Here is a 26252-nt window from a genome sequence, read left to right on the forward strand (position 1 = left end):
CAATGTCATAATTAGGATCACTACACAAATTATAATCATATAGTAAATAGTCATCCTCTCAAAACTTTTGAGGATTTTAAGATTTGCTTAGTTATTTAAGTAATAAAAATTTTCCTTCTGAAGTTAATCAAAAGAACATTCAGTGTAGATTTCACAGGATCTTGACTGAACAGAGAACTAGATATCAACTGTTCAGGAAAAGAAAATTTGCTTCTAAAAATAAGTGGCTCTAGTCAACTATATGTTGAAAATATGAATAGCAGGTGGCATTAAACCCATAGGGTAATAATTTTCTGCCTTCATATGTGTAACCAATAGGCAGTTATTGATTAATGTGAAAACAATTTTGATTACTCTCCTTCCTGAGTAGAATTAAAGCATGGCAAAATTTCTCCAGACAATAAAAAGCTAGTTAACCAATAATTAATTAGTACAACTAGGGAAATGCTTTTAATAGATATAAGTGAAAGATATAAGATAAATTGCACGGGTCCCATGAGGAACCTAAAGAGTTCTATACCTGAAATCTTGTCCCTGAAGTCCAGTGAAAAGGAAGTAAAACACGTTAGCCACATTTGCAGTAGTTAAAAGTAAATGTACATAGTAACCAAAATTTTCTTTCTTCTTACAGCTAAATGGTACAATTCAATGCTTTTGGAGGTCAGAAAGATAGCTATGAATTTCAGTTTCCATTTATTCCACCCAGTCAACAAGTATGAAAATCAGATGTGAAATATTTGGCGTAACAGTTTTTTAAAGTCGCTTTCAAATATAATACTAGAAACCTTTTCTGTTGGGTTTTTTTTCAGGTGACAGATGCAGTTATACACTGCGAAATGTGGTCATGTCCTTTGGTTCACTGCTTGGCACACACCAGTCATCTGCCTCATGATTGGTATTATAATGTTTCCAAGCAGCTTTATTATACACTGGGAGCCTCTCCACTGACTCTGTTGATAGGGCCTAAAAGAAAAAAGAAACTCAACTTAAGTTCAGCTTATAACATAGTCAATGATACTTTAAAATAGAAACATCTGGGCCATTATGAACGGTCTCCCTGTTAGGTAAGTGGCCACTGAAGGGAACCTACATGATAAGCCAGGCTTATCACTTACCTCACTGTATTTCTTAAAGATCTTTAAGATGTATTTTCTACACACAAGCATGCATGCACAAATATTTACACATACACATTCATATGCATATGTATGTACGTACTCACACACACACACACACGCGCGCGCACTGAGGTAAAGTTGGATTATAACTTAAAATAAGAGAAGCTTTTTGACAAATCAAAGACAAACTGATCTGGCAAATATAAAGGGCTGTAGTCATTACCTTAATGTAAATAACAGCATCTGTCCCATAACCTTCTAAGGAATACAATTTCAGGTCTCCTTGAAAGTACTGTGCATAAAGCCGAGATATTGGCAATCCATAACCAAAACCAGCCTTTTAATAAGAAGAAAAAAACTGATGTAAATTTATAATCATACCAATTTGCTTACAAGACTATTTTGTTCACTTTTACATGTTGTTTATAACCCATGTTAACTTAAATGTGAAAGAAGGGCGCGCCACTGATTTTCATTCTGATGTTCAATAGTTTATTATAAATAATGAACCATAAATCTGAGTACTTTTTTTAAAAATCCTCAGTTTTGTCTATTTAAAGTTCCCTTTTCCTTCATTCCATATAAAAAAGTTTGAGTGGGGTCCTTATGTGTTCTTGCTAAGACGACCATAATATAGTACAGCAGAAACTTCCTTTTTCTCTAGTATAATGTTTTTGGCTACATTTCTCAAAAGAACATTCATCTCTCTGACCACTTCCAGAGGTACCAAAAAACAGAAGAACAAAGGACTTGAAATCTATAACCAAGGCTTGAGTACTGGATCCACTACTTTTCAGCAGTGTAAGCTTCGGGCAAGTGACGGAATTATTAATCATTTTAAAGAATGCTGTATTTTTTTTAAATAAGTGAAGCACTCTTGTTTCATCTGAATTATCACCTCATTTACAAGTTTTAGATTTTTACATTAGGTTTTCTTAGAGTAAAACACTAATAATAACAGGCAACTTTTCAGAATTTTTTTAAAACTATTTTCTTAAGTCTCTATGGTAATTTTTCTATATATGGTCTACAAGTCTAATTTTGGACTACACACTAATAGAATCTAAATTTTTTTTAATCTACATAATAAGAAGCCTTAATTTTAATTTATTTTTAGCATTTAAAAAAATTTTTGAGGTCCCAATTTTCTTTCCCTCCCATTTCTCCCTACCCTGAGAAGGTAAGCAAAATAAAATGGTACTTCCTTTTAAGTTCATCAAGTCTCCTTATGAAAACAAATGGCATTTTTTCATCATGACTCCTTTGGAATTTTCTTGAATCATTGAATTGTTCAGATTAGTTAAATCTTTAACAGCTGATTCATCATCATTCAACATTGCTGTTATCATATACAACAGCATCCCAATTCTTCTCACTTTATACCTTGCTTCAGTTCTTTTACGAAAACACCTCCTTCTTCATTTCTTAAAGCACAATAGTATTTCATCATAATCATACCACAACTTGTTCGGCCATTCCTAAGCTGATGAGCATCCTCTCAATTTCCTATTTTTTGCCACCATAAAAAGAGTTGCTATAAATATTTTTCTACATGTAGGTCCTTTTCCCTTTTTCTTTGATCTCTTTGGGATACAGACCTGGTAGTGTTATTTCTGGGTCAAATAATATGTAGTTTTATAGCCCTTTGGGTATAGTTCCAAATAGTTTTTCCTGAACAGCTAGAGCAGCTCACATTCTCACCAATAGTCTATTAGTAGATTTAGATTTCTCCTCATCCTCTCCAGTATTTATCATGCTGATAGGTATAAGGTGGTACCTCAGAGTTGTTTTAATTTGCATTTCTCTAATCAATAGTGGTTTAAAACATTTTTTCATATATCCACAAAAAGCTTTGATTTTTTTCTTCTAAGCTGTTTTTTCATATCCTTTAACTATCAATTGGAGAATGGCTCTTATTTTTATAAATATGACTCAGTTCCCTATTTATATATTTGAGAAATGAGGTCTTTATCAAGAGAAACTTGCTGTAAAAATATTTGATATTATTTCATTACTTTTGGTGCTTCCAAGGTGCTACGATGATCCAGGGAAAGGTATGGTCAGGGCTCTCCTAGTCTGTACTATGATCTCTACTCAGGAAGGGCCCCATCTCTCCTGCAGCCTCAAACATTAGCATTCCTCTTGGCCTCAGAACTGTGACCAGGTCCCCTGTTGTCAGAAAACCACAAGTACTGGTACAATTTTCTATTCAGAAACTAATAACCAGGGCCTCTGCTTCCTTGTGATTACCCATAAGAAACTGCAACCTAGAACTATTTATGAGCACTAGAGTTTCCATAAGTGCCAGCATAGCGTCCCCTATAATCTCCTTCTGACCAGCTGTCTGACCTCCTTTCTATCTCTTATCTGAAAGCTCCTACAGCTGCTTCTTATAGCCACCTCCAAAGCCCACTGCTGGGGCTCTTACCACACTCCAGGCCAGCCCTGGTACCTGATGAGTATCCATTGTCAGAGACTTCTCCTATTGACCTTAGTTGTCTTAGTTTGGAAAAATATTTCACTCCAACCTTTGATTGGCTCTGTTGCTCCAAAATTTAATCCAAGGAGTTATTTTAAAATTGTTTAGAGGGTTAGATTGGGAAGCATTCGGCGGGGCTGCTGCCTGTACTCTACCATTTTGATCATATTTCAGAAAACATTTAATTTTCAATAAAATCTTAACTATCTCATATTCAATTTAGTCTTCAAATAAGCACTAACATTTTCAGTGTTAATATTTTCTTCATAATATCTCCCTATATATGTAGATATATATAATACTCTAGATGTAAGTAAATATCCACATATAATTTCCATAATCATTTTATGGGATTATCTTAGCATAAAGGAAATCAATGAATAAATTCAAAATACTAAAACTATGCTATAATGTAGAACCACATTACAAGTAAATTTGTAATGAAGCCATTTTTGTAAATCCTTGGGAAGGATTCAAAATTTTAAAATTAATTTTATTTTGGTCATATTACAGAAAACCTTTAATGGTACCCTATAACTGAAAGCAAATGAATCTGTTGCAAGATTGCAAATCATTCATTTGGGAAACACACTTATCATAGAACAATCTGACCTAGACTTTTGCAAATGTGAAAATAATACTGGCATAGGTCAATAAAAGAAAGTTTATAGAGAATTTGATCCAAATCATTAAACAAGTAGTAAAACTGAATAGAACCCACCTTTCCTAAATTTTAACTTTTTAGCAGTTTGTGTACCATGAATGACTCTTTCATTATTTGGCAGTCATTACTCCTACAAATAGATTATAATAGAAGTCCATGAACCCAAGGACTTTATCAATTCATGTTTATCTATTTGAGCATAGTACCATGAACATACTCTAATAATTTAAAAGGTACATGACATCATCACTGAATGTATTCCTTCCACCAATGCAGATAACTTCAATGCCTTCACAGAATATCTTCACGAGCTATTGTGGTTAAAAAATCTATAGCTCAGTTACCAATCATATGAGATATACAGTCTTTCGCTTAGCTTTTTTGAGCCACCATAAAAAGCAAATGTCATCTTGAGCTGCATTATAATAGCCAAAGCGTTTAGAAATAAGGGTCCCTATTTACTGTTTTCCCCATATCTCATCTGAAGTACAATGTTCAGTTCTAGTGACTATGGTTTAAGTACAATGATTAGCTGGAATGCGCAAAAAAGATCAATCCAGACAGGATATTTTTCCTGGTATGAAATCTAAATTTATTTCTTTGCCAAATCTGCCCTTTGCACTCTCAGACTAAACAGAACAAATTCTATTAAGTTTGCAATACCTGCACTTATGCCAAAGGGTTTTTTAAAACTAGGCGCACTTTTCTTTACAGAATAATCTTCCCTGATTCTTTGTATAGAACTCCACCTTGTGGCCATACTGAGTAGTTTTTAAATGATGCCTTTGGCAGCCCCGTCCTCTTTTTACCTTGAATTAAGGAACATCACTAGAGCGTATTTCAGTATTATGAGATTGATTACACACCAGGGGCACAGCTCGAGATGTCTCAACACGAGGTCGGGGTGCAGTTGAATACATGTAGTTGAAAAGTCTATCAATTTTCCTCAAAGGAACACCACCTCCACGATCACTCATCTAAAAGAAGAAAATATATTTTCTAACATCTTATGATTAAAAATAGTATTAACCTAGCACATATTATACATCTACAGATTCATATCACTTTTGAAACAAAGGCCTTTTAAATCTGGCATCTAGTAAGTAAGATCCAAGATATGAGGGCATGTAAACACTGCCTTTATTGACAGTCCTAACAGCTGAGGTAAAGAAAAGCCCTTATGTGCCTCTTCAAATTGGTTAATTGCCATTCAATTAAACCTATTCCCATAGAGTAAAAGGCTTAAATAGAGCAAAGATTTTACACAAAGATTAGAATGCTGCTACAACAAAGCCTGATAAAATGCTTAATTTGAGCCCTACCTTGAATATTATTTATAAGTTTTTTGAAAGAAAACTGTTCTGGCTATAGCAAAACAACACTGACAATTTCACTGTGAGATGAGAACATATAAATTCCCTAAATCTTTGCATGGTTTAAAATGTTTAATAAATAAGACTGTAGGCATATAAATAGGATTGAAAGTCAAACTGATTTTTTGTCTCACAACTAATGTGAGCTTTAAGTTTGTCAGTCAGAGGGAATTTGTCACTTTTCACTAGGTGTGAAATAAAAAGCACTGTACATGACTGCATGGTATAATTTGCCTGAACGTTAGTAAAAAAAATTTTTTTAATACCATGGAATGACCTAATCCATTACTTAACTTTTAGAGTGAAAGACCCAAAATATGAAAATTAGTGTGGGAGAACTAAGAACAAGTTTGAAATGACCTTTGAGCTTCAAATACTATAAGGGATGTAGTAGCAATTTGTCTTTAAAATTAATGAAGCAGTGGCAGCTAGGTAGCACATTAGATAGAGGGCCAGCCTGGAGTCGGGAGGACCTGGGTATTGATCTGTCCTCAGATACTTCCTAGCTGTGTGGCCCTGGGCAAGTTACTTAACTATGATTGCCTAGCTCTTACTGCTCTTTTCTCTTAGAACTGATACTGAGGCAGAATGTAAGGGTTTAAAAAAATTAATGAAGTGGGCTCCAGAAACTTAAATATGTAAAGGATTTTTCATACTGTTCCTTAAACTAGAATAGCCAGTTTTTAATGTAAACATGAAGTTTTTTTAATTCATTTTAACTGGCCACACAAGTAATCAACATTGTTAGCAAGCTACTAAATAAAATATACATAAAAGCTGCCTCTTTTTTCCCCCAAAGTGAGCAAAGTAAAGTATTAATCTTAAACAAGCACACAGAAGAAATCATCCCTATCCTTTTGGAGTGGGAACTGAAGCAATAAGGCAGATAATGACATCTAATTCCCATTTTGGGCTTCATTTACTCTTTTTATATAGGTACTATAATCCAAGTACTCTTGAAAGGATTTCAGTTTAGCTCTGAATAAAAAGTGAAAGGCAACTTGGCAAGAGGTTGTTTTAGGTAATGAGATGGGAAAGCATGAGAAAAGACAAAAAGCTGAGAAACAACAAAAGAAATTTAACTAAGGCAAAGAAATGAACCAAGATGGTAGAATTGGAATAAAAGCTGATTTACCCTTTGAAACCTTAAACAAACACTATATGCAAATGAAAATTTATATGAAAGCACTTATAAAATTTGAGTACATTAATGACATAGTTTAAATGCTTACTACAAAAGAAAAACATTCTAGCAGTACTGGGAAGCCAGTACCATTAAATATATAGGTTACAAACTAAATTTTAGTTCCAGGAAATAAATTATCTACTGTAGAATATTGTGTGGGGAAACTTATCAATTACTTCCTAATACTATCATCAACAATATCCTTGATGTATTTATAAGATGTTGTGTTTTCATAAAAATCCAGGATTTAAAATTTTGTTCGAGAAAAAATTTCAGAGAAAGAAGCTTGCTAACTCAAATCCAGAAAATGAACTCTTTGAAGAAAGATGCCTGCAAAAATCTACACTGCATCAAGAAGATCCAGAATGAACTTTGGGGGTGCAACTGATTGAACTGAAGGGGGCTGAACACATTTATTTTGAATTGTAAAGTCTTATGCCAAAAGGGACTGCCCCCTAATTGGCTTTTTGTCAATGTACCTAGTAAAACATTGGTTTGTTTTGCGTGCGCTCTCTCTCTCTCTCTCTCTCTCTCTCTCTCTCTCTCTCTCTCTCTCTTTCCCCTATTTCCCTCTTTTCTCTAACTATTGTAGTTAGAAGATTTTTAGGGGTACAAGATGATTGTGTCAAATGATCAATTGGGGAGACAAGTCTTCCAAATGATCACAGGGGGGATTGTGGAGATGGGATTAATCCTACCCTGCCTATTTTTAGAATTAATCATCAAAATCCTCAAGTGGGGGAGGTTTATAACACACCTGTGCAATAGTGGGTGATAAGAATCAACTGACTGTCCTCTGGGCAGTCCTAAACAAAGCCTTTGTTGTAATTGGTACCTGCAAAATGGGAAGAAGGCACAGGAGGGACTGACAAAATGACTTGTTTTTATAAATTGTGAGAACTTCCAGGGCTCCCTCTCTTTTCTGCCTTGAACTGGACCTGGGGGACCTCTGGAAGAGGACCTTGGACTGCTTTATATTTCTCCTTAGAACTATCATGTGGGTAAATGAAAAAAGGCTGACTCCCTTCCTTAGCTTTCCTGGAGGTACTAGCCTCCAGAAGCTCCTTGATTGAGAGGAAGTCTCCTGGCTAAAACTCTTGTTAAATGACCTTTAGGCTCTCCAGCTGGGGCCTCTGGAGCCTTGCCGGAGTAAAGCCAGGGCTTGAGCACATAGTCTAGCTCATTAAGTTAGATCTCTTACTCTGCCCTCTTCTCATTTCTCTACTTTCATTCTTTCCCTATATTTTATAAATAAATTGCTAAAAAATCATTTGGAATTGATATATATTCATTTCTAGCAAACACCCTTTTGAATATTCAGTCCAACCATAATAATTTTACCCTTTACAATGTTTCTAAAGAAACATTTCATATAAATGGTTGTTGGGGGGAGGGGTTGTATTTTTGAGGGTAATAATAAAGTTCAAAATTACTTCCACATCTTTGTTACTTTCACCTCCTTTGAATATCTTGATAATCAATCAATTTATGATTTGTATGATATTATGTCACCTCTAGCACAGACCTCCTCTGTGTACAATTAGTCTAGTCTAACTTATTTTACCATGCTTTTTCTCAAGTCCCTTGAGATTGTGATCAGTCAGTCAATAAATATTTAAGTGCCTATTATGTAACAAGCATCGATTTAAGTGCTAGGGATACGAAAAAGAAAGATAATCCCTTCCTTCAAGGAGCTTAGTCTTAGAGGGGAAAACAATACACAGAAGGATGCTAAAAAGGAGGGCTAATGGGACGTACCTAAAGCAAAGGCATGATAGAGAAGTCCAAAGGAATATAGTTGGATAGGAAGTGAAGAGATGGAAGTTTTGGGAAGAGTCCTCTCAACCCTCCAATCAGAGAGGTCCCAGGGCAGAAGGTACTGATAAAAGGCTGATATGATCTTGTAGGATGTTAAGTTCTACTAGGACTATGTCTAATCACTTGTCATTGAACAAAGATCTCACATTTAGAGTGGTCAAAAGCAAAGTTAAAAGTTTTAGACATTTTAAAAACTGAAATCTTAGTAATCTTGTCTCCTTTTCTACCAATCTGCCATTTGTTGCAAGGAAGGGTTTTTACTTAGGGGTGGAAGATTTATTGGGTAGTAACAGTTAAGAAAAAGAAAAAATCAAGATTCTCTTTAATCAAAAGAAGATTTTTTTTTTAGTGCAAAAATATTCACAAAAGTTTTGTTGCTACCTTATTAAATTTAATATAGACTCATTCTTAAACAATGTATAAGACAGGTTCTCTTTTTAGGTAAGCACATTATTTTTGCATATGAAAATGTTTATATTTACTGATAACTATTAAGTTCACAATAAAAAAAAAAATTTGTCTTTGAATAAGTAGAAGGATGTACAAGCCTGAGGGCCATTTTATAGTATGTTGTTGCTATTTTATGACCTAAGAAATTATCATCAAGAGATAGCCCACTGGACTGTCTTTACCTTTCGTTGTATCACCAGAGCTTAGCACAGTGTCTAGCACATAGCAGACACTAAATAAAAGCTTACTGACATTCTCTCAAACTATGAAAGTTGAACCTCAGAAAATAGAGTCTTTCTAATATGACAAACCCTAACAGAGCTTACACAGGCACAGCCTTAAAAATCCCAAGGTCAACTCCCTTTCATGACAAGGCATAGAAATAGAAGTCTGGGGAGGTAATAACCTAATTAAGGTTAAATTTAATTCTAAGAAATTCCACTTCAGCTTATTTACACTGGGTATTACTATAGAAAAGCCTCAGTTGGAACCAGAGGTATAATTCTATACTGCAAAGAGTAGAAAAAGTAGTGCTAAATTCAAGTAATTTCAGCAGCCTATGGACTAAGAATTTGCTGTGTGACTCTAGGTAAGCCATTTAACCTCCATGGACTTAGAACCAGTTATGTGATTCCAGGCAGTCATTTACTGTTTAACCTTTATATACTGAGAAGTGGCTATGCCACCACTGCCAAATCAATTAACTTCTGAGTCACAGGAAACTGTGTAAAATTCTAAGAGACTGTCCGGAATGTGAAAGGGTAGACAGAATTTCTACATTTGACATGTGAAATTTTAAAAAGCCTTAGGACTAGGTCCCTAGAACCTTGGTAAAGAAGTTCTAATATGAGTTAAGGCAATGATTTAATATATGGAAGTTTGATGTAGGTGGTATACATAAAAAAAAAACAACTTGGTTATGATAAAGAACATAAAAGACAAGTTGACAAGCAGGTAAAAGATTGTATCTAGTATAGCTTCCTCCCTTCCCCCCAGCCCCACACATCTCTTCAGACTTCTAAAAAGAATGTGTTGATGTTGTTGTTACTATCCCATAAAATACTTTGTATCAAATTAAAAAATAAACTTGCCAAGAATGAAGTCCTAGGACAGAGCAGCAATAAAACTATGTTAAATGCATCATAGTTCTGTCCATCTGGAGGTCTATAAATAACAAGGTACTATCATGAGCTGCCAGAACACAATTTAGACCAGTGCTGGATAACTTCAGCTAGAATGTTTTATTTGGAATAGCAGCATCCTGTAATCCATGAATCATAAAGGCAGAATCAAAAACACAGCTGCTAGAGTAGTTAACCAGATAATAAACATCAACTATATCCATATAAAAAGAATTAAATGACCCATAGGATTTTTTTTAATCACATGGATGAGAATACTCTCAAGGGAATTGTACAGAAGTGGGCAGAAATGTATCATCTAATAAATTAGCACAGCATAGACTATAAACCATGAAATATGCAAAGAAATAACTATAAACTCACCACACATTTTTAAATTTCTTCCAATAATAGTAGCAAATTGTGATATGCCATCCTCATTTCTCTTTTGAGGTGACTAGTCAGGTTTAGGGGGAAAGGGAGAGGGAGAAGTTTCTTTATACAAAGCTGATTTGTAGTGATATTAAACCATTAACAATAACAACTCACACATATATAAGATGTTTTAAGATTTATAAGGATCTGAGCAACTGAGCAATCTAGTCTATAGATTATATATACAATCTACATAAATACTCATACATTTGTGTATTTTTTAAACCTTGCTTTCTGTCTTAGAATCATTACTAAGTACTTAGAATCAGTTCCAAAGGAGAATGGTAGGGGTTAGGCAATTGGGATTAAGTGACTTGCCCAGAGTCACATAGCTAGAAAGTATCTGAAGACAGATTTGAACCCAGAAATTGTCTCCAAGATGAGCTCTCTAAACACTGCGCCACCTAGCAGCCCCAATACTAATACAATTCAAAACTGATATATCATGAACTCCCTAATAAATGAAACCATGTGCCTATATTCAAATATCTATTTTTGCCTAAATTAATGGATAATTTCATAGCCAGACAATATCAATATATAACTATTAGCCACAACTAAAAAAATTTTCTTTCTGATTTATTGTTTTAAATCTTGAAATTAACAAAACATTTTTCATTTTGGCATATCTAAGCACCAAAATTTTAAACAGCATTTACCTTCACAGTCAAGTCCTCATTACCCAGTGTTACATGAACCTGAATAGGAGGGTAAACACCTTTGTCAGCATGGTGTTCCATAGTTGCTCTCATTGCATTCTGAAAAATATTAGTTAAGATATAATTTTCCAAAACTAAAACTTCTTTAAAGTTTCTAATCCCAGTGAAGGAAAATAACAAATGGCATAAAGGACCCAGAGAATTCTTCTAAGTATTTTTAAGGAATATTTTTTTAATTCATTAGAATTTTGACAGAGAAGGGCAATTTTGAGATTTTTGATTCTTAAATTGCTCTCTATAAACAAAATACTTCTAAAACTCTTTAAAAAGTTACACCAAAGCAGAAAATTCTAACAGAATACTATTGTGTAATTATACTAGGTAAAAGAGCTTTCCCCTCCTCCAAAAGATGTGTCAACACACTGTACTTTTTGTAAGCATAGTTTGAAATATCTCAAAATGTCCAAAAGAAGGAACATTTTTTCATAAACAATGACTTCCAGTATCTAATCCTAAATTATCTCAATGAAAGATAGGAATAAACAATTTGATAATAATGCACATTTCTAACCAATAATCAGGTTATAGCAACAACACATCCATATCTCCAAGTTTCCTCTATTTTCATCCTGCATTAGTCATTTCTTATCATGTGGTAAGGAGCACTGTCTAGTTCTACACTTCACATAATATGGAAATAATTGTTAACAAAATAATAAAGAGCATGTCTGTTCCCTTTATCCAATGATGGGCAAACTTTTTAAGGAGGGGGCCAAAGGAAAGGAAATGTTCATCTGTCAGTGTGTTTCTAAGGCAACTCTATTGAAGTTTCATTGTATTGTATCCTACTCATTGTATTCGTCAGATTAGGAATAATGTCTTGCAGCCAAATAGAACATTTCAGGGGGTCACATCTGGCCTGCAGGCCGTAGTTTGCCCATCACTGCCTTTATCATGTGGGAGTCAAACTATAACAGTAAAATTCTAAAATAAAGACTTTTAACACAGACAAAAAATGCAAAAAATGACAAGTCTGACATTAAAATGGTATGTCAGAAAAATTTTAAATGCAGAAATATCTCACTAACATTATATGACATCACTGTCAAGTGATATGTTCTAAATAAAATACCAAAACTTTATTTTAAACATGTTGATTGAAATCTCTGTGAAACACGTGTCCTTACTTTGTTAGAGAGGACACTGAAAAAAAAAAAGCTTTTCTTGAAGATTAGTCATTACAGTAGCATGATTTAATGGAAAGAACTTAGGTGTTTTAAGTAAGAAGTTATAGGTTTGTATCCCAATTCACCTCTCACAGCACAATCCCTCTGGACCTCAATATTCTCATCATAAAACAAGAAAGCTGGACTAAACAGTCTCAATGGGTTTTTCCAGATCTAAATCCCATGAACCTATTCATGCAATGGGAAGACTAATAGATGATCTGAGTTTGAACCCAACTTCAACACTTGCTGGCTCTGTAACCCTGAATGAATCATTTGATTTTTCTATGCCTCAGTTTCCTCATCTGTAAGATAAGGACACTAACACTTACACTATCTATATACTTCAAAAGGCTGCCATGAAAAAAAGCACTCTGTAAACCTTCTAGCTCTAAATAAATGTCACCAAATAATGAACATTCTCCATTACAACAGTGTACACTCTTAGTTTTCCTGTCTCCTTTACTGTTAGGCTGGTATCTATCACTGCTAACTAATGGCTATTGCATTTGTGGTAAATGATTACTCCTTTACCCCAAACACTCTCTGTCTTCTTTCCCCTACTAACAAGCATTTAATTTGTTATTGTTTAGAAACCAAATAATTAAGCTTACTAAGAATTGTCTTATAGTAAAAACCAACTGAGTGAAAGGTTGCATTTTTCCTCTATGCTGTCTATTTCTAGCTATCTAGGGCAGTGATGGTGAACCTTTTAGAGACTGAGTGTCCAAACTTCAACCGTCCAGCTACATGTGAGTCCCCCTTACCTCAGACAGGGGAGGGAGGAAGCAGTCCCACTGGGCTGCTAGGCAGAGTCGGGAGGTCATGTGAGAAATGTCCTCAGGTATGTGTGGAAGGGGGGGGGGGCAGCCCCCTCCAGCACATGTGCCATAGGTTTGCCAACAAGGTCTAAGGCCACCAGAACACTGACTTCCAGATAAGTGGGGTATGAGAATATATTTTTAATGAAATTCCATTTTACTTTTAAAATAGTTTTAGAAGTTGAATAAGATTCCTAAAACTAAGGAGAAGTCTAAGCATACAAAGCTTATGTAATTCCACTTTACAAACCTTGAAAAGTTCAAACACCATGTGATAGAGATGTGATGGTACATAAACCACTTGCATTGGTTGTCCTGGTGATTTTGCTACAGTGGAAAAAGAAAAATGTAACTATGGAATTGGATCTACCCAAGCATCTTAAAAGATAAACAATATAATCAAGGAAGAAAACATTTACTATGAAGGACAGTATTGTTTTTGAAATGTTGTTACATAACTCCCTCTTGATGGCAATAACATTTGAATCGCCTTGCTAGTGGAACTCACAATTGACAATAACAGCATTGATATTATAGTCATCTCAAAGAACACTCCAAAATAACTTAGCGGCTATTCCCATTACTCTGATTCTTTTAATCTTTTTTTTTAAAGGCACTGTATCTTCAAAATTATAGCATTTTGCTTTCCCAAAGAGAAATTTTAAAGAGATCAAGTAAACACTAACTTCCAGTTTACACTTTTTTTGTTTTTGAGCTAGGGTTTTTTTGGACAATTCATCATAAATCCAGAAAGTAAAAAAAAGGTCATTGAAAACAGCTCACTAAGGCAAAATTTTTCTACTCTTTTTCAATTACTTTTAAATATAAATCAAAAATACTACACTACTTTAAGTGTATTATTTCAACATTCAAATGTTCACTAGGATCATGACAATAATCATATCTGAAAATTAACAAAAGGTTAGGGAGAAAACAAAGGATTATGAATCGTTATGGTTTATTATTCCAGTTCTACAAATCAATGAGTCACACATTCTTATAAGACATAAGTGGAAAAAGCACCGGAGTCAAAGAATCCAAGTTCAAATCCTTCTTCTGACACGAGCTATGTCACCTAGAAAAGTCAAATACAGTTAAAGTTAAATGACTTTTTTAGGTCACATAGTTCATTTCAGAAGCAGGAATTGAACCTGGATTCTTTAACTCCTGAGCCAGTTTTTTTCTACTGTCTTTTATATCACTCAAAGGTTCACAGAACTGAAATAAGCCAAAATCATCAATCCAAAGTCACTTAACTTCATCTATAAAATGGAGTTGAATTAGATAGTTTCCAAGGTCTCTCCCAGTTCTCTATGATCTTATTTCCTAAGGGATAAATAGTCAATACTTTTTGTGCCTATCTAAATTTCTTCATATCACTAAGATTATATTTAATGTAGTCAAGTTTTGCTTACTTAAATGGCTTTAAAAAATCAATGATACTTGCAAAAATACCTAAGTTATTTCTCTATTATCGGTTACCTATCTTTACCTCCTACATTTGCATGAGTACACACAGTTTCCTATCCTCGCATCACAGAACCTGACTTAAAAGGAACTCAATGATCATTAAGGTCCCTTCCAGCTCTAAATTTATGATCCAATGATCCAATTTACCTCTTTGAGTCTGGTTCCTCATCTGTCCCTTCTAGCTCTAAGTTCTATGAAGATATAGGATGATATTTATACTAGCTAACTTAAAAGAATTCTAGCAAAGGAAATATTTTGGAAGCTATTTTTTTAATGTAAGTTTTTACATGTGTTTTACATAATGCAAAAATCCACTGTTAAATAGTGATCTTTTATTTTCATATTCACAAAAAAAATCAGTAATACTCTATCTCTCAATTAATTTTTACACTAATCATTGTGAAAGAAATATACAGTCTTACCATTTAATTCTTCAAGTTCTAGTTCCGGAGAATTAACATAATACAAATCACAAAGACGCTTTGCATTTTCATAGCCATCTAGAGTAAATTAAAAAGGAAAAGAAAATTGGGACATTAATGCACTGCTGGTAGAGTTGTGAACTGATCCAACCATTCTGGAAGGCAATTTGGAATTATGCCCAAAGGGCCTTAAAAGAATGCATACCCTTTGGTCCAGTAAATATCACTAACTGGGTTTGTACCCCAAAGAGATAATAAGGAAAAATAGTTGTACAAAAGTATTTATAGTCATGCTTTTTATAGTGGAAAAAAATTGGAAAATGAGGGGATGTTCCTCAACTAGGGAGTGGCTGAACAAATTATGGTATCAGATGGTGATAGAATACCATTGTGCTGAAAGGAATGATGAAAAAGTAGGATTTCTATGTGATCTGGAAAGACCTCCGAGAATTCATGCAGAGCAGAGGAGCAGAACCAGGAGAACATTGTACATAGAAAATGAAACACTGTGGCACAATCGAACATAATGAGCTTCTTTACTAGCAGAAATGCAATGACCCAGGACAATTCTGAGGAACTTTTGAGAAAGAATGCTATCCACATCCAGAGAAAGAACTGGAGGAGTAGAAACACAGAAGTAAAACATATGATTGATTACATGGTTCAATGGATATATAACTGGGGTTTTGGCTTTAGAAGAACACTATTACAAATGCAAATAATATGGAAATAGGTTTTGAACAATGGCATATGTATAACTCAGTGGAATTGCCCATTACCTCTCTGAGGGGAGGAAAAGAACATGAATCATGGAACCATGGAAAAGTATTAGAAATAAACTTAAAAATAAATAATTAAAAAGGAAAAGGAAAAGGAAAAAGAGTTAAACATATTTAATTCATTTTCATACACTGAAAATACTAGGATTGCTGCACTAAAAGAGGCCAAATTGATGAATAAAGTTTTTAAACCTTTGGCTTTATTTTGATGAGTAAAATTCCAAATGAAAAGAATGCTTTTACTAAAAGTGTTCCATCCCAGATATGAGAAATGCTTGGAAAATATGCTAACAAAGTTGATTACTGGTACATTATATAAAATACAATCATTTTCTTAAACACGTATAGAAAAGCATTAGTTTTTTTGACCTTTACTTAAAAAGTTTCTCTCCTAGATAAATGATGCACAGGTGAAGTATACACTCTAATTCAATTTGTAAACATGTAAAAATGTTTTTGCTACAGGCATTTATTATCAGACTGTTGAAGTTTATGAAGATAATTTTTTCTGTTGATAATCTAGTCAGCTGAATTTCTGGAAGGAAGGCACTAGTGATGAAATTTCATCTGAGGACTATATGTCAAAAACAAATGCTTATTTTAATTAAGAGTAGAAGGAGTTAGAAAGTTATATTCTATGTACTTTACTGTGATGTCACATATACTGACAAAGTACTATAGACCATACAAACCACTGCCCTTCATGCATTCTACATTTCTTCCAAACCAGGTTTTCTGCCATTTGTCCTCCCCTACCACCAATACCTTCTGAAATTCTAACCATCCTTCAAAGTTCCAGCTCAAATACCACCTTTTTTATGAAGTCTACTAATTCTTCCATCCCAGTTAGTAGTGTTCTCTTTCATGAACTCTTAAAGCATCACTTTGGTTAATATCTCTAATGCATTTACTGCATTCTATTTTGTACTATATTTGTTACATTTATTTTCATCACTAGTAGACTGTAAACTGTTTGAGGGTAGGAGTCATGATTTATTTATCTTGTGCCTAATACATTAGCTCGTACAATATAAATATTTATTAAAATGTCTCCTCAATGATTATAACACATCAGACAATTACAAAGCAAACTTACTTTGAAATCCAACATTTGATACTTGCTAAATTTTTCTATATAACATTACAGCTAATATCTTACACAGCTAGGGAGTAACACCTTCGATATCTATATATTTTTTAAATAGAAGTTTGAAAGAAATTACCTTTAATAACTTCGACGACATTACAATTTGGATTAATGCTTCCAATGTGTTTTCGGTGAGTTGAACTTCCTTTTCCTTTTCCACCAAATAGTAAGGCTACCGAAAATTTAAAAAAGTAATGTTAAAATAACTGAATACTACATTTCAATCTTATAATATTTTTGAAATATATATTTCCTATGAGCATTAACATAACCACTGCTATTAGCTAAAGACTGAAATGCTATAAATGTTTCACTGATGAGCACAAAAGGAAATGAATTATTCATTAATGTATCAACATATTTCATTTTAGTTTTTCTCCTCTCTGTGATCCTAGGTACTTACAGTGCTGATTAAGTAGCATTCTGATTGAAATGCGACTCATGTAAAAACGATCCAAAAAATACTGGACATTCTGGCTAGTCACTGGATCCACACCAAAGCTTTCCTTGTATTCAATCACACCCTGAGCCATGGTAGGAATGACATCATTATGTCGATTTCGGATTCTTATCACAGTGTCTGTAAAACTAAACAAAACATACTTGTTAAAATGGCCCTTCATTTTATAATGTGAATTTAGAGTTAATTTTAAAAAATGAACTAACAAGAAGGGAAAATGTTATTCCTCAATTCCTAAACAGAATATATAATAAAAAATAGCATCAGTGCATTTTTTTGGGTGGTGATTAACCAGTATATATCTTGCATAAAGTGCAAGAGTAGTAAAAATAGCCAGTTTTCAATCAGTTCGAATTTAGTTTTCTTGCCCACCATTACCCAAACTATACTCTATGACACTTTATTTAAGCACTACAAGGTATTTCTTTCATCCATTATTAACATCCTCTACACAGCTGCCAAAATAATTTTCCTAAAGCATAAGTCTAACAAGTTCATGCCACTGTCACAAAGACCTTCGCTGGCATTCATCACCCCTAGCATAAAATACAAGACACTCAAAAAACAGCATTTAAATCCCTTCATTTTGGCTCTAATATATCTTTGGGGGCCTATTTTATTACTCCTCTTCACATACCTAATGTTTCAGGCAAACTGATCTATTTACTGTTTCCAAACATAGCATTACATCTCTCGTGTAAGTGTTGCTACACAAAGTATCCCATGTAATATAATTCTGCAAATGTTTTTAGAATCCTTTCAAGGAACTAAGAGTACTATCCTCTTAAAGATGATGTTAAATATGGCTATTGTGCCCACCAGATTTGTTCATATACATATAAGCTTATGTCAATAATTAGACTATTGATACAAAGATATAATAGTCAATTCTAAGTTTTGGTTATTCCCTGACCATTTCCCATGCCCCATATCCACCCAGCCACACACACTTCCAATGGACTTTATCTTCATGGTTAAAATGGTAGAATGAATGAAACAATACTGTCTCAGTCAAGGCCATTTCCTAGGAGGTTCCTTCCCCAATCTCTTAGGTATTAATGTTCTCTTTTGCTTCTTCAAATGATCATTTATTTCATCTCATTGCAAGTTGAACAACCTAAGATGCCTCAGGGAAGAAATACTTTTTAATCTTATCTTTAAATCCTTAGTGTCTAGCACAGTTTTTACACATGGTGGAAGACAGATAAATGCTGGCTGGGTTTGTCATCTTTACTGAGCTCTCACCATAAGAATGGTACTAGAGATACCTCCAGAGTATGACAAAACAAAGACTCTACTCTTAGTAATTGGGAATCAAGATAAATAGGCAATTATCACTACTTTAGCTCTAGAAATTGTTCTTTACCTAGAATAAAAAAAACCTACGTATACCAGACAACATTATTTCATTCATTCTACTATGTTAACACTATGAGAATGAAAGCAGGGGGATTGGCAGATTAGTGGAAGGGGGATGGGAAAAGTGACAGCCAAAACTTATAATGGGCTATTACCTCCTTGCACCAATAGTCTATAGACTGACATAGTCTTGTACATAAATTAGCAAATCTGTAGTTGGCACAATAACCATGTTAGAGATAATGGTGCTTAGAAAACTAAGGTAAATTAAGAAAAGATTCACAGAAGTATCAAAGGAAGGTGGTTATTTTAAAATATATTATAAATATATACAATATCATTTTAAATCCAATTCAATGTTCTACATAAGCACGTTCCCCTGTTATGTTAAAATAGCATTTCCAAACTACCTGCTAGTTCCTTAAAAAATGGAACTTGTTTTCTAAAAATAACAGAATTTATAGCCTATAAATGAGTGTTGTACTTTCAAAGTACTAGAAACCTTATACCTAGCATTAATTCTTTTTTTCAAAAACTGAAAACTATATACTCAACTTGATCATCCTTATCAAATATACTTTGAATGACTTTTTTTTTTTTTAAACCCTTAACTTCTGTTTATTGATTTATAGGTGGAAGAGTGGTAAGGGTAGGCAATGGGGGTCAAGTGACTTGCCCAGGGTCACACAGCTGGGAAGTGTCTGAGGCCGGATTTGAACCTAGGACCTCCCATCTCTAGGCCTGGCTCTCAATCCACTGAGCTACCCAGCTGCCCCTGAATGACTTTTAATATCCAAAAATCATTGTTAAATCTTTATTTTTTTTGTTCACCATTAATGATATTCAAAAGGACATGACACAAGTTCTAAAGGCAATTCTAAGTAGAGCTCCAAAGATTTTGAGCAACAATAGCATTAGTGAACAAAGTGTAACCTCCTAAGGTAATGTCGTTGAAAGAGTCAAAACTCTTTCAGATGTATAAATTCTAGTCTATTTTCTAGCAAATAAGTCAAGTGATTTAGGAGTTAAGACAAATAGAGGCAGAGAATCTTAAGGGTGGGATGAACACTTGATTAACTCTCTGTGACCTCAAAGAGTTAATGAACCTTCTAAACCAAACAACTCCTTTCCCTGTTAGCAAAATTAGGTCCAATTATTGTGTCATTTAAAATCACTTGGGATACTTGGAACTACATTTCCCGTGATCCCCAATGGGTTTCCTGTTTTGGATTACGTATTCAAGATGAGGGATGGTTTTTAAAATAGGGGGAAGTGAACTTGGAACTTCCTTTCCAGCTACCTGAGCGCGCGGGAAGAGGAAAAGGTAAATGGCTGGGGCGGCAGTTTTGAATTCTTACAAGCGTGTGGTCTAATGAATTTACCAGCATGGCCATGGCTTTAATTAAAATACTAATTTCTATAATTATAGCAGCCTTTATTATTTTTAATTATAACAGTTTTTTTGAATAGTACTTAGAGGATTTTAATCAAACAGAAAAGGCATTTACAGGAATGGGACTGAGAATATACTTACTCATAAACAGCTTTAGCATCTTCAGCACTTTTATTTTTAAAATAAAGGAGTTCTTGTAGACTCTGAATATACCTAAAATGTAAATCCTCTAGGTTAAATCTGAACATATATGTTCCAAGACTTTAATTTGTAAAAATATTTCAAATTTATTTTTAATATGACCTTTCTTCAGGAACAATATTACGGTGTCACATTAGCAATGCATCTATCATTGAAGAGATACTTTTATACTTAATTCATAAGCAAGTTTATATTTCCTTCCTGCCAAGATATTGGCAGGAATAAACATTACTGGCATCCGTAAACAATATATTATTCAAGAATCGTAAGATTTTATCAAATTATTTTTTCTCTTAAACTATTTCCATTATAATAGCTTTCATATGTCTTTTAATTCATATAGTTCATATGTATACTCAACTGGTGAGTTAAGAGATCTAGGTCTTAGCTCTGCCACTAGTATTAGTTTCCTAATCTGCATATTGAAGCAACTGGACTAAGCAATCTCTTAAAAGCCTTTCTAAAACTAAAATTCTGAAAATCTAACTCAAATGTCTAAATTCTAAAACTCTTTATTTTTACAACATATATGATTCTCTAAGAGAAGATGAACATAAAATAATAATAAAAGCAAGTTTTTATTTGTTTAGCATTATAAGGAAGCTGTGATACTTGAAACATTCAGTACTGCATTTCTAAAAGAGAAGAAGGTATCACCAGCTCAAAAACAAAGAAAACAAAAGGCGAGAAGGCTACTTAACTTTTTGAAGTCATAAAATTAAAATTTTTCTAACAGTAAAAAGAGTAGAACTCAAATCACTACACTATTGTCTATTCTTGGTTAAAGAGAACAGCTATATGGTGCCATGAAAATTTCTTCCTCTCAAGTACTCCATTAAGATTCAAACTGTTATATGAGAGATCAAGCAACAAAGATGTCTTAGGCAATATCTATATATATGTTTTTGTTTTTCTCACTACATGTCTGACTGAATTACAAAGGTATATATTTTGCTGTTGTTTAGTTGACTAAGTCATGTCCAACTCTTTGTGACCACACTGTTTTACCCATCTCCTTCTCCAGTTCATTTCATAAAATGAGGAAACTGAGGCAAACAGAGTTAAGGGACTTGCCCAGGGTCATCCAACAGGTAAGTGTTTGAATCTGGATTTGAACTCAGAACCTCCTGGCTCGAAGGCCAGTATTCTATCCAATGGTTCACCTAATTGCCCCCAAGACAGAAATTAGAGGAGATATTACTGTTCAATTATTTCAGTGTGCATGTATATACAGAATACATATAAAACATTCTATATTAATCATCCCATATTTTCTTTTTGAAAGTACACATAACAATGGAATAACTATTTTTAAACATGAAATGCACTATTTTGACTGAAACATATATTTCAAGTATGAAATTCCTCAAATATTTCAGCTTTCCTCTCTAATTCTTAATCATTTTGTGCTTAATCAAATCTATAACGGTTTAATGCTTTTTAAAACTGGCACTGCTGTTTTAAAAAATTAGTATGATTATGCTAATTGTGACCTACTTCTTTCTTTTGTGAACCTAAAAAATGGATATGCAAGGGCAAATTCTTTCATGGAAGTATAATTTCCACAAAAATGAAAAAAAAAACCTATAATTTCTTGAAATAACCATAATCAAGGATTAAAGTTTTTATAACTAAGTTATTTTTCATTCAAAATTCATCTTGGGCAACTCTTTTGCTTAATGTTTACATTGCTTAAAAAAACAGCAATAGCAAAAACAAAGGGCAATTACTTGAAAATAACACAGCAATTAATAAAAAGATTATAATCAATTCATTAAAAATATGACATAATACTGAAGATGTTTTTACAATGGAATCAATTCATTTACTAAAAATGTGTACTTCTAAAGTACAATTAACCATATTGATGGCATCTGTTTGAATTTTAAAGTGTTCAAAAATCATTCTTGTGAAATTTAATAAAAAAACAAATCACAAAACATACTTAAATATGGTACCTGTATTTCTGTGCAGCACTGCTTCTCTCAAAGCAAAGAATAGCCAAGTCTAGGACTTAGGAGACAAACACATACAAGAAAAATAAGGACTGCTGTATGATCCTGGTGGTTCAATGAAGATTAACAAAAAGGCCACATTTAATGTTAGGTAAAGTATTCTCCACTGATATTCCAAAAAAACAAAACAGGACTCTTACCAGCTCTGTACCAGTTGAACTGAAGGTGTTCTTAGAAGATTATCTGGAAGAAGACTTATTTCTTTCATTATGTTTGCCAATCGCACTGGCAACTCTTGCCGCAAAAACATAAATGAGGTCTTTTCACATGCATTCACAGATCCTGAAATCAAAGGAATTTGGAAATCAAAATGTAATAGTGAAAGAAACAAAACTATTCCACCACCAAAAGTTGCTTTCCTATTCTATTTACAAGCAGTGAAATTCTGAAATTATCTGCTTATAAAATTATCATGTTGTTTGAAAATTGAACCTTATTGGAAACAATGAAATAGGAAGGAGAAAGAAAATCACATTAAGAACAATTCAACTCTGCCTAGAAAAAAATGTTTTATCAAGAAAAAGTTCCAAATGACTAGATCTTTGTCCCTCATCAAAAAAAAAAAAAAATAACTCATTGACAAGTAAACTCAATGACATAAGATAAATAACCACTACTATATTCTTAAATTTCTATCAAACATTTCATTCAAAAAAGAATGACTTCTTGATTCACTATGTGAATAAAAAAGGTTCAAGTCCTGCAAAGTGTGCATTCTTCTGGTATAAATAAATGAGACTAAATATAGTGATCCAACTATTCTTCCGGGGAGTCATCATTGTGCTTTGGTGTTCACTCACATTACAATATAATAGGATCAGTATGTCCTACACATGCTGATAACTGTAACTAAAACACCAAAAGCAAGAATTTTTTTTTAAGAATGCTTCATTACCATACCCTACTATGTAGCAACTCTCAAACTAGTGATGAAATCTGTTTCTCTTCCCCTTGAATGCTACAGATGCTTTGAAATTTTCTATGATTACTATGAGACAGTAAATGTCCATTTCATTTAAACAGTTATACTATTTTGTATAAATGTAAAATTATAGCTACAAATTTTGATTAAAATTAAATAAGGTAATAACTTTAAAAAATTATAGCCACAGCTATATTTTATTTTATAGCAAGCTTTTTAATGTCTTTTTTTTTTTAAAACCCTTGTACTTCGGTGTATTGGCTCCTAGGTGGAAGAGTGGTAAGGGTGGGCAATGGGGGTCAAGTGACTTGCCCAGGGTCACACAGCTGGGAAGTGGCTGAGGCCAGGTTTGAACCTAGGACCTCCTGTCTCTAGGCCTGACTCTCACTCCACTGAGCTACCCAGCTGCCCTTTTTAATGTCTTTTACTTGTTTTTGAAAAAAATGAAGTAACTTGCCTAAGATCATGCAATCAGGGGAAAGCTAGAACAGAACCTATGTCTCCTTACTCCCAACAAAGTACTTTTTCTACCACAGTGTAATTCTTCATACCATGTTTTCTCAAAAGTTTTAAAGGAAAACACTTTCTCCTAAGTCAGTTTTGATGGCACACTTAAAGAAAGGCAATGACCCAGCCTTAACTATCAGAGTAGTTGTTACAAATTTCAAATAAAAGATATTCTAGTCAAAACAAGCAGCCCTCAAACTTGTAATCTTTACTTTAAAATAAAGAAATCCTCAATATTATATTGTGGGTATTCTCTTACGACAGTGAATCCTGATAGCAAAAGAAGTAAGTTATCCCAAAGACCCACTATGTACAGTACTTTTTTTTAAAGATTATTTATTATTAGAAGTTTCTTTTTCTTTTCCTCTCCCTCTCTTCTTCCCCTTTTTATTTACATCCTTTAGTCTTAGAAACAATATTGTGTATTGTTTGCAAAGTAGAAGAGCAATAAAGGCTGGGCAATGGAGGTCAAGTGACTTGCCCAGTATCACAGAGGACCTCAAGTCTCTAGGCCTGGCTCTCAGTTCATATAGCTGCCCCCTTCTCATGGACAACCTGGAGTGAGGGAATTCTGAGTTCAAACTGGACCTCAGATACTACATTTTCCTTAATTTTCTCATTTGTAAAATGGAGATAAGATTAGCACCCACCTCAAGGGTTGTTGTAAAGACCAAATGAAATAATAACTGTAAAGCATAGTGCCTACCACATAGTAAGCATTATATAAATATTAACTACTATTATTAACATTAATTAGTGTATGTTTGGCTTCTTTCCAGAAGGTTATAAATAAACTAATCCCAAAGGCTTTTAAAATGCAACCACCTCTTTCTTTTTCTATCACCAGCTGAATGTCTTCCTTCATTTGGGGAAAACTTTTTTAAACATCAATTTGAACAGAAAGAAGAGTATGACGTACTTAAAAGCAGTCTGTGGCTTGTGTTAATGGAAAAAAATTTGAGGTCCACAGTATTTCATATGCGGCTTATCTATGCTCAATATTTATTTAGAGAAAATACTTTCCATGAATTAGCAATATTTATCAGTCCATAAACATTTTCAAAGCACCTACTACTTACCATGCTCACTGCTTTTCCAATTATCTCACTTGACCATGTAAGCAACAAACACTACAATCCTCACCCGAGGAGACAAAGAAAAATTGTCTCTCTAACTCTCTCCCTCCTCTTCCTCCCCACCCCCCCAACCCTACCTTGAGAAGCTCTATTTTATTGCAACCCGTAGAAAAGTATATGATTCTCTTTCAAGAAAAGGAATAAAATGTTTTCTTTAACATGTCTAGATGACTTGTTACTTTCTAAAAAAAGAAAGTGAACGGTAATCTGCGAGGAAGAAAAATTCTACACCAACACAAAACATCAACATAGCCGTCGTAAGTTTTTTCAACCAACCATAATCATCTGCCTAAGAGAGCAAAGGCTTTGTGCCAAAATGAGAACTTCTCATTCTCCTGCCTCTTCTTGCATATTACAAGTACAACTGTAGCTTCTGTCGGGATTTTGTCCGCACCTGTGAGCTCTAATTACTCCAAAAACGTAAAAATAAAGAGGGGGGTGGGAGGGCAATCACTTGGCAACGGAATGAGGCCCTAAAATGCTTCCTTGTCTTCCTCCCCCTCTAGCACTACAGGATTTTTCTAATTCCTCGCGATTATTTAAAAATAGAAAGAAAAGAAATGCACCAAATGAAACGCATGATAAATACTAGATTAGAATACGCCTGTAAAATCGGGAAAAGAGAGGAGATGAGAGACAGGGAGATAGAGAGTGATCTAGACAGAGATGGAGGGACAGGAGGAGAGGGCCAGACTCAGCCCAAGGCTGAGCTGGAGAAGCTCGGGGACAGAGACAGACACAAGTGACAGCGCGTAGAGCAGACAGAGGGACACACAGAAAGACCCCGGGGCAGCGGCTTCCTCCCTTCCCCGTCCATCCCGAGGCCCCGAGGGTAGGGATGGGGGGCGCCGCCTCCCCAAGAGAAGCATAAACCCACTCACCGAAGTCCAGAAACTGTTTCATGGAGAGCGGGGACGGGGAGAAGCGCGAGTAGAAATCCACCGGGCCCGGGACGCTGCGTTCGGGGCCGGCACCAGAACCCGGATTTGGGCTGGGACCTGGGCCGGGGCCCGGGCTGGCCGACACGGCCCGTCGCAGGTACCTCACTAACCTCATTTTGGACCGCGATCCAGAAGAAGCAAAGAAACAGC

The 26252-nt window shown here is 34.3% G+C and overlaps 1 protein-coding gene across 1 annotated transcript; it reads right to left on the reverse strand.

The window, feature by feature from the left end:
• Positions 1–229: 229 nt before the first annotated feature.
• PDK1 (pyruvate dehydrogenase kinase 1) lies at positions 230–26252 on the reverse strand. Its single transcript, XM_044666503.1, has 11 exons — positions 26043–26252; positions 22737–22878; positions 20522–20593; positions 17572–17756; positions 17245–17340; positions 15243–15320; positions 13601–13677; positions 11304–11402; positions 5128–5238; positions 1342–1455; positions 230–963 (listed from the first exon to the last, which is right to left on the reverse strand). The coding sequence occupies exons 1-11, from the start codon at positions 26215–26217 to the stop codon at positions 823–825; spliced, it is 1290 nt and encodes a 429-aa protein (XP_044522438.1). The 5' UTR covers positions 26218–26252; the 3' UTR covers positions 230–822.

This window comes from Gracilinanus agilis, chromosome 3, assembly GCF_016433145.1.
Source record: "Gracilinanus agilis isolate LMUSP501 chromosome 3, AgileGrace, whole genome shotgun sequence".
In the NCBI taxonomy this organism is placed as follows: domain Eukaryota; kingdom Metazoa; phylum Chordata; class Mammalia; order Didelphimorphia; family Didelphidae; genus Gracilinanus; species Gracilinanus agilis.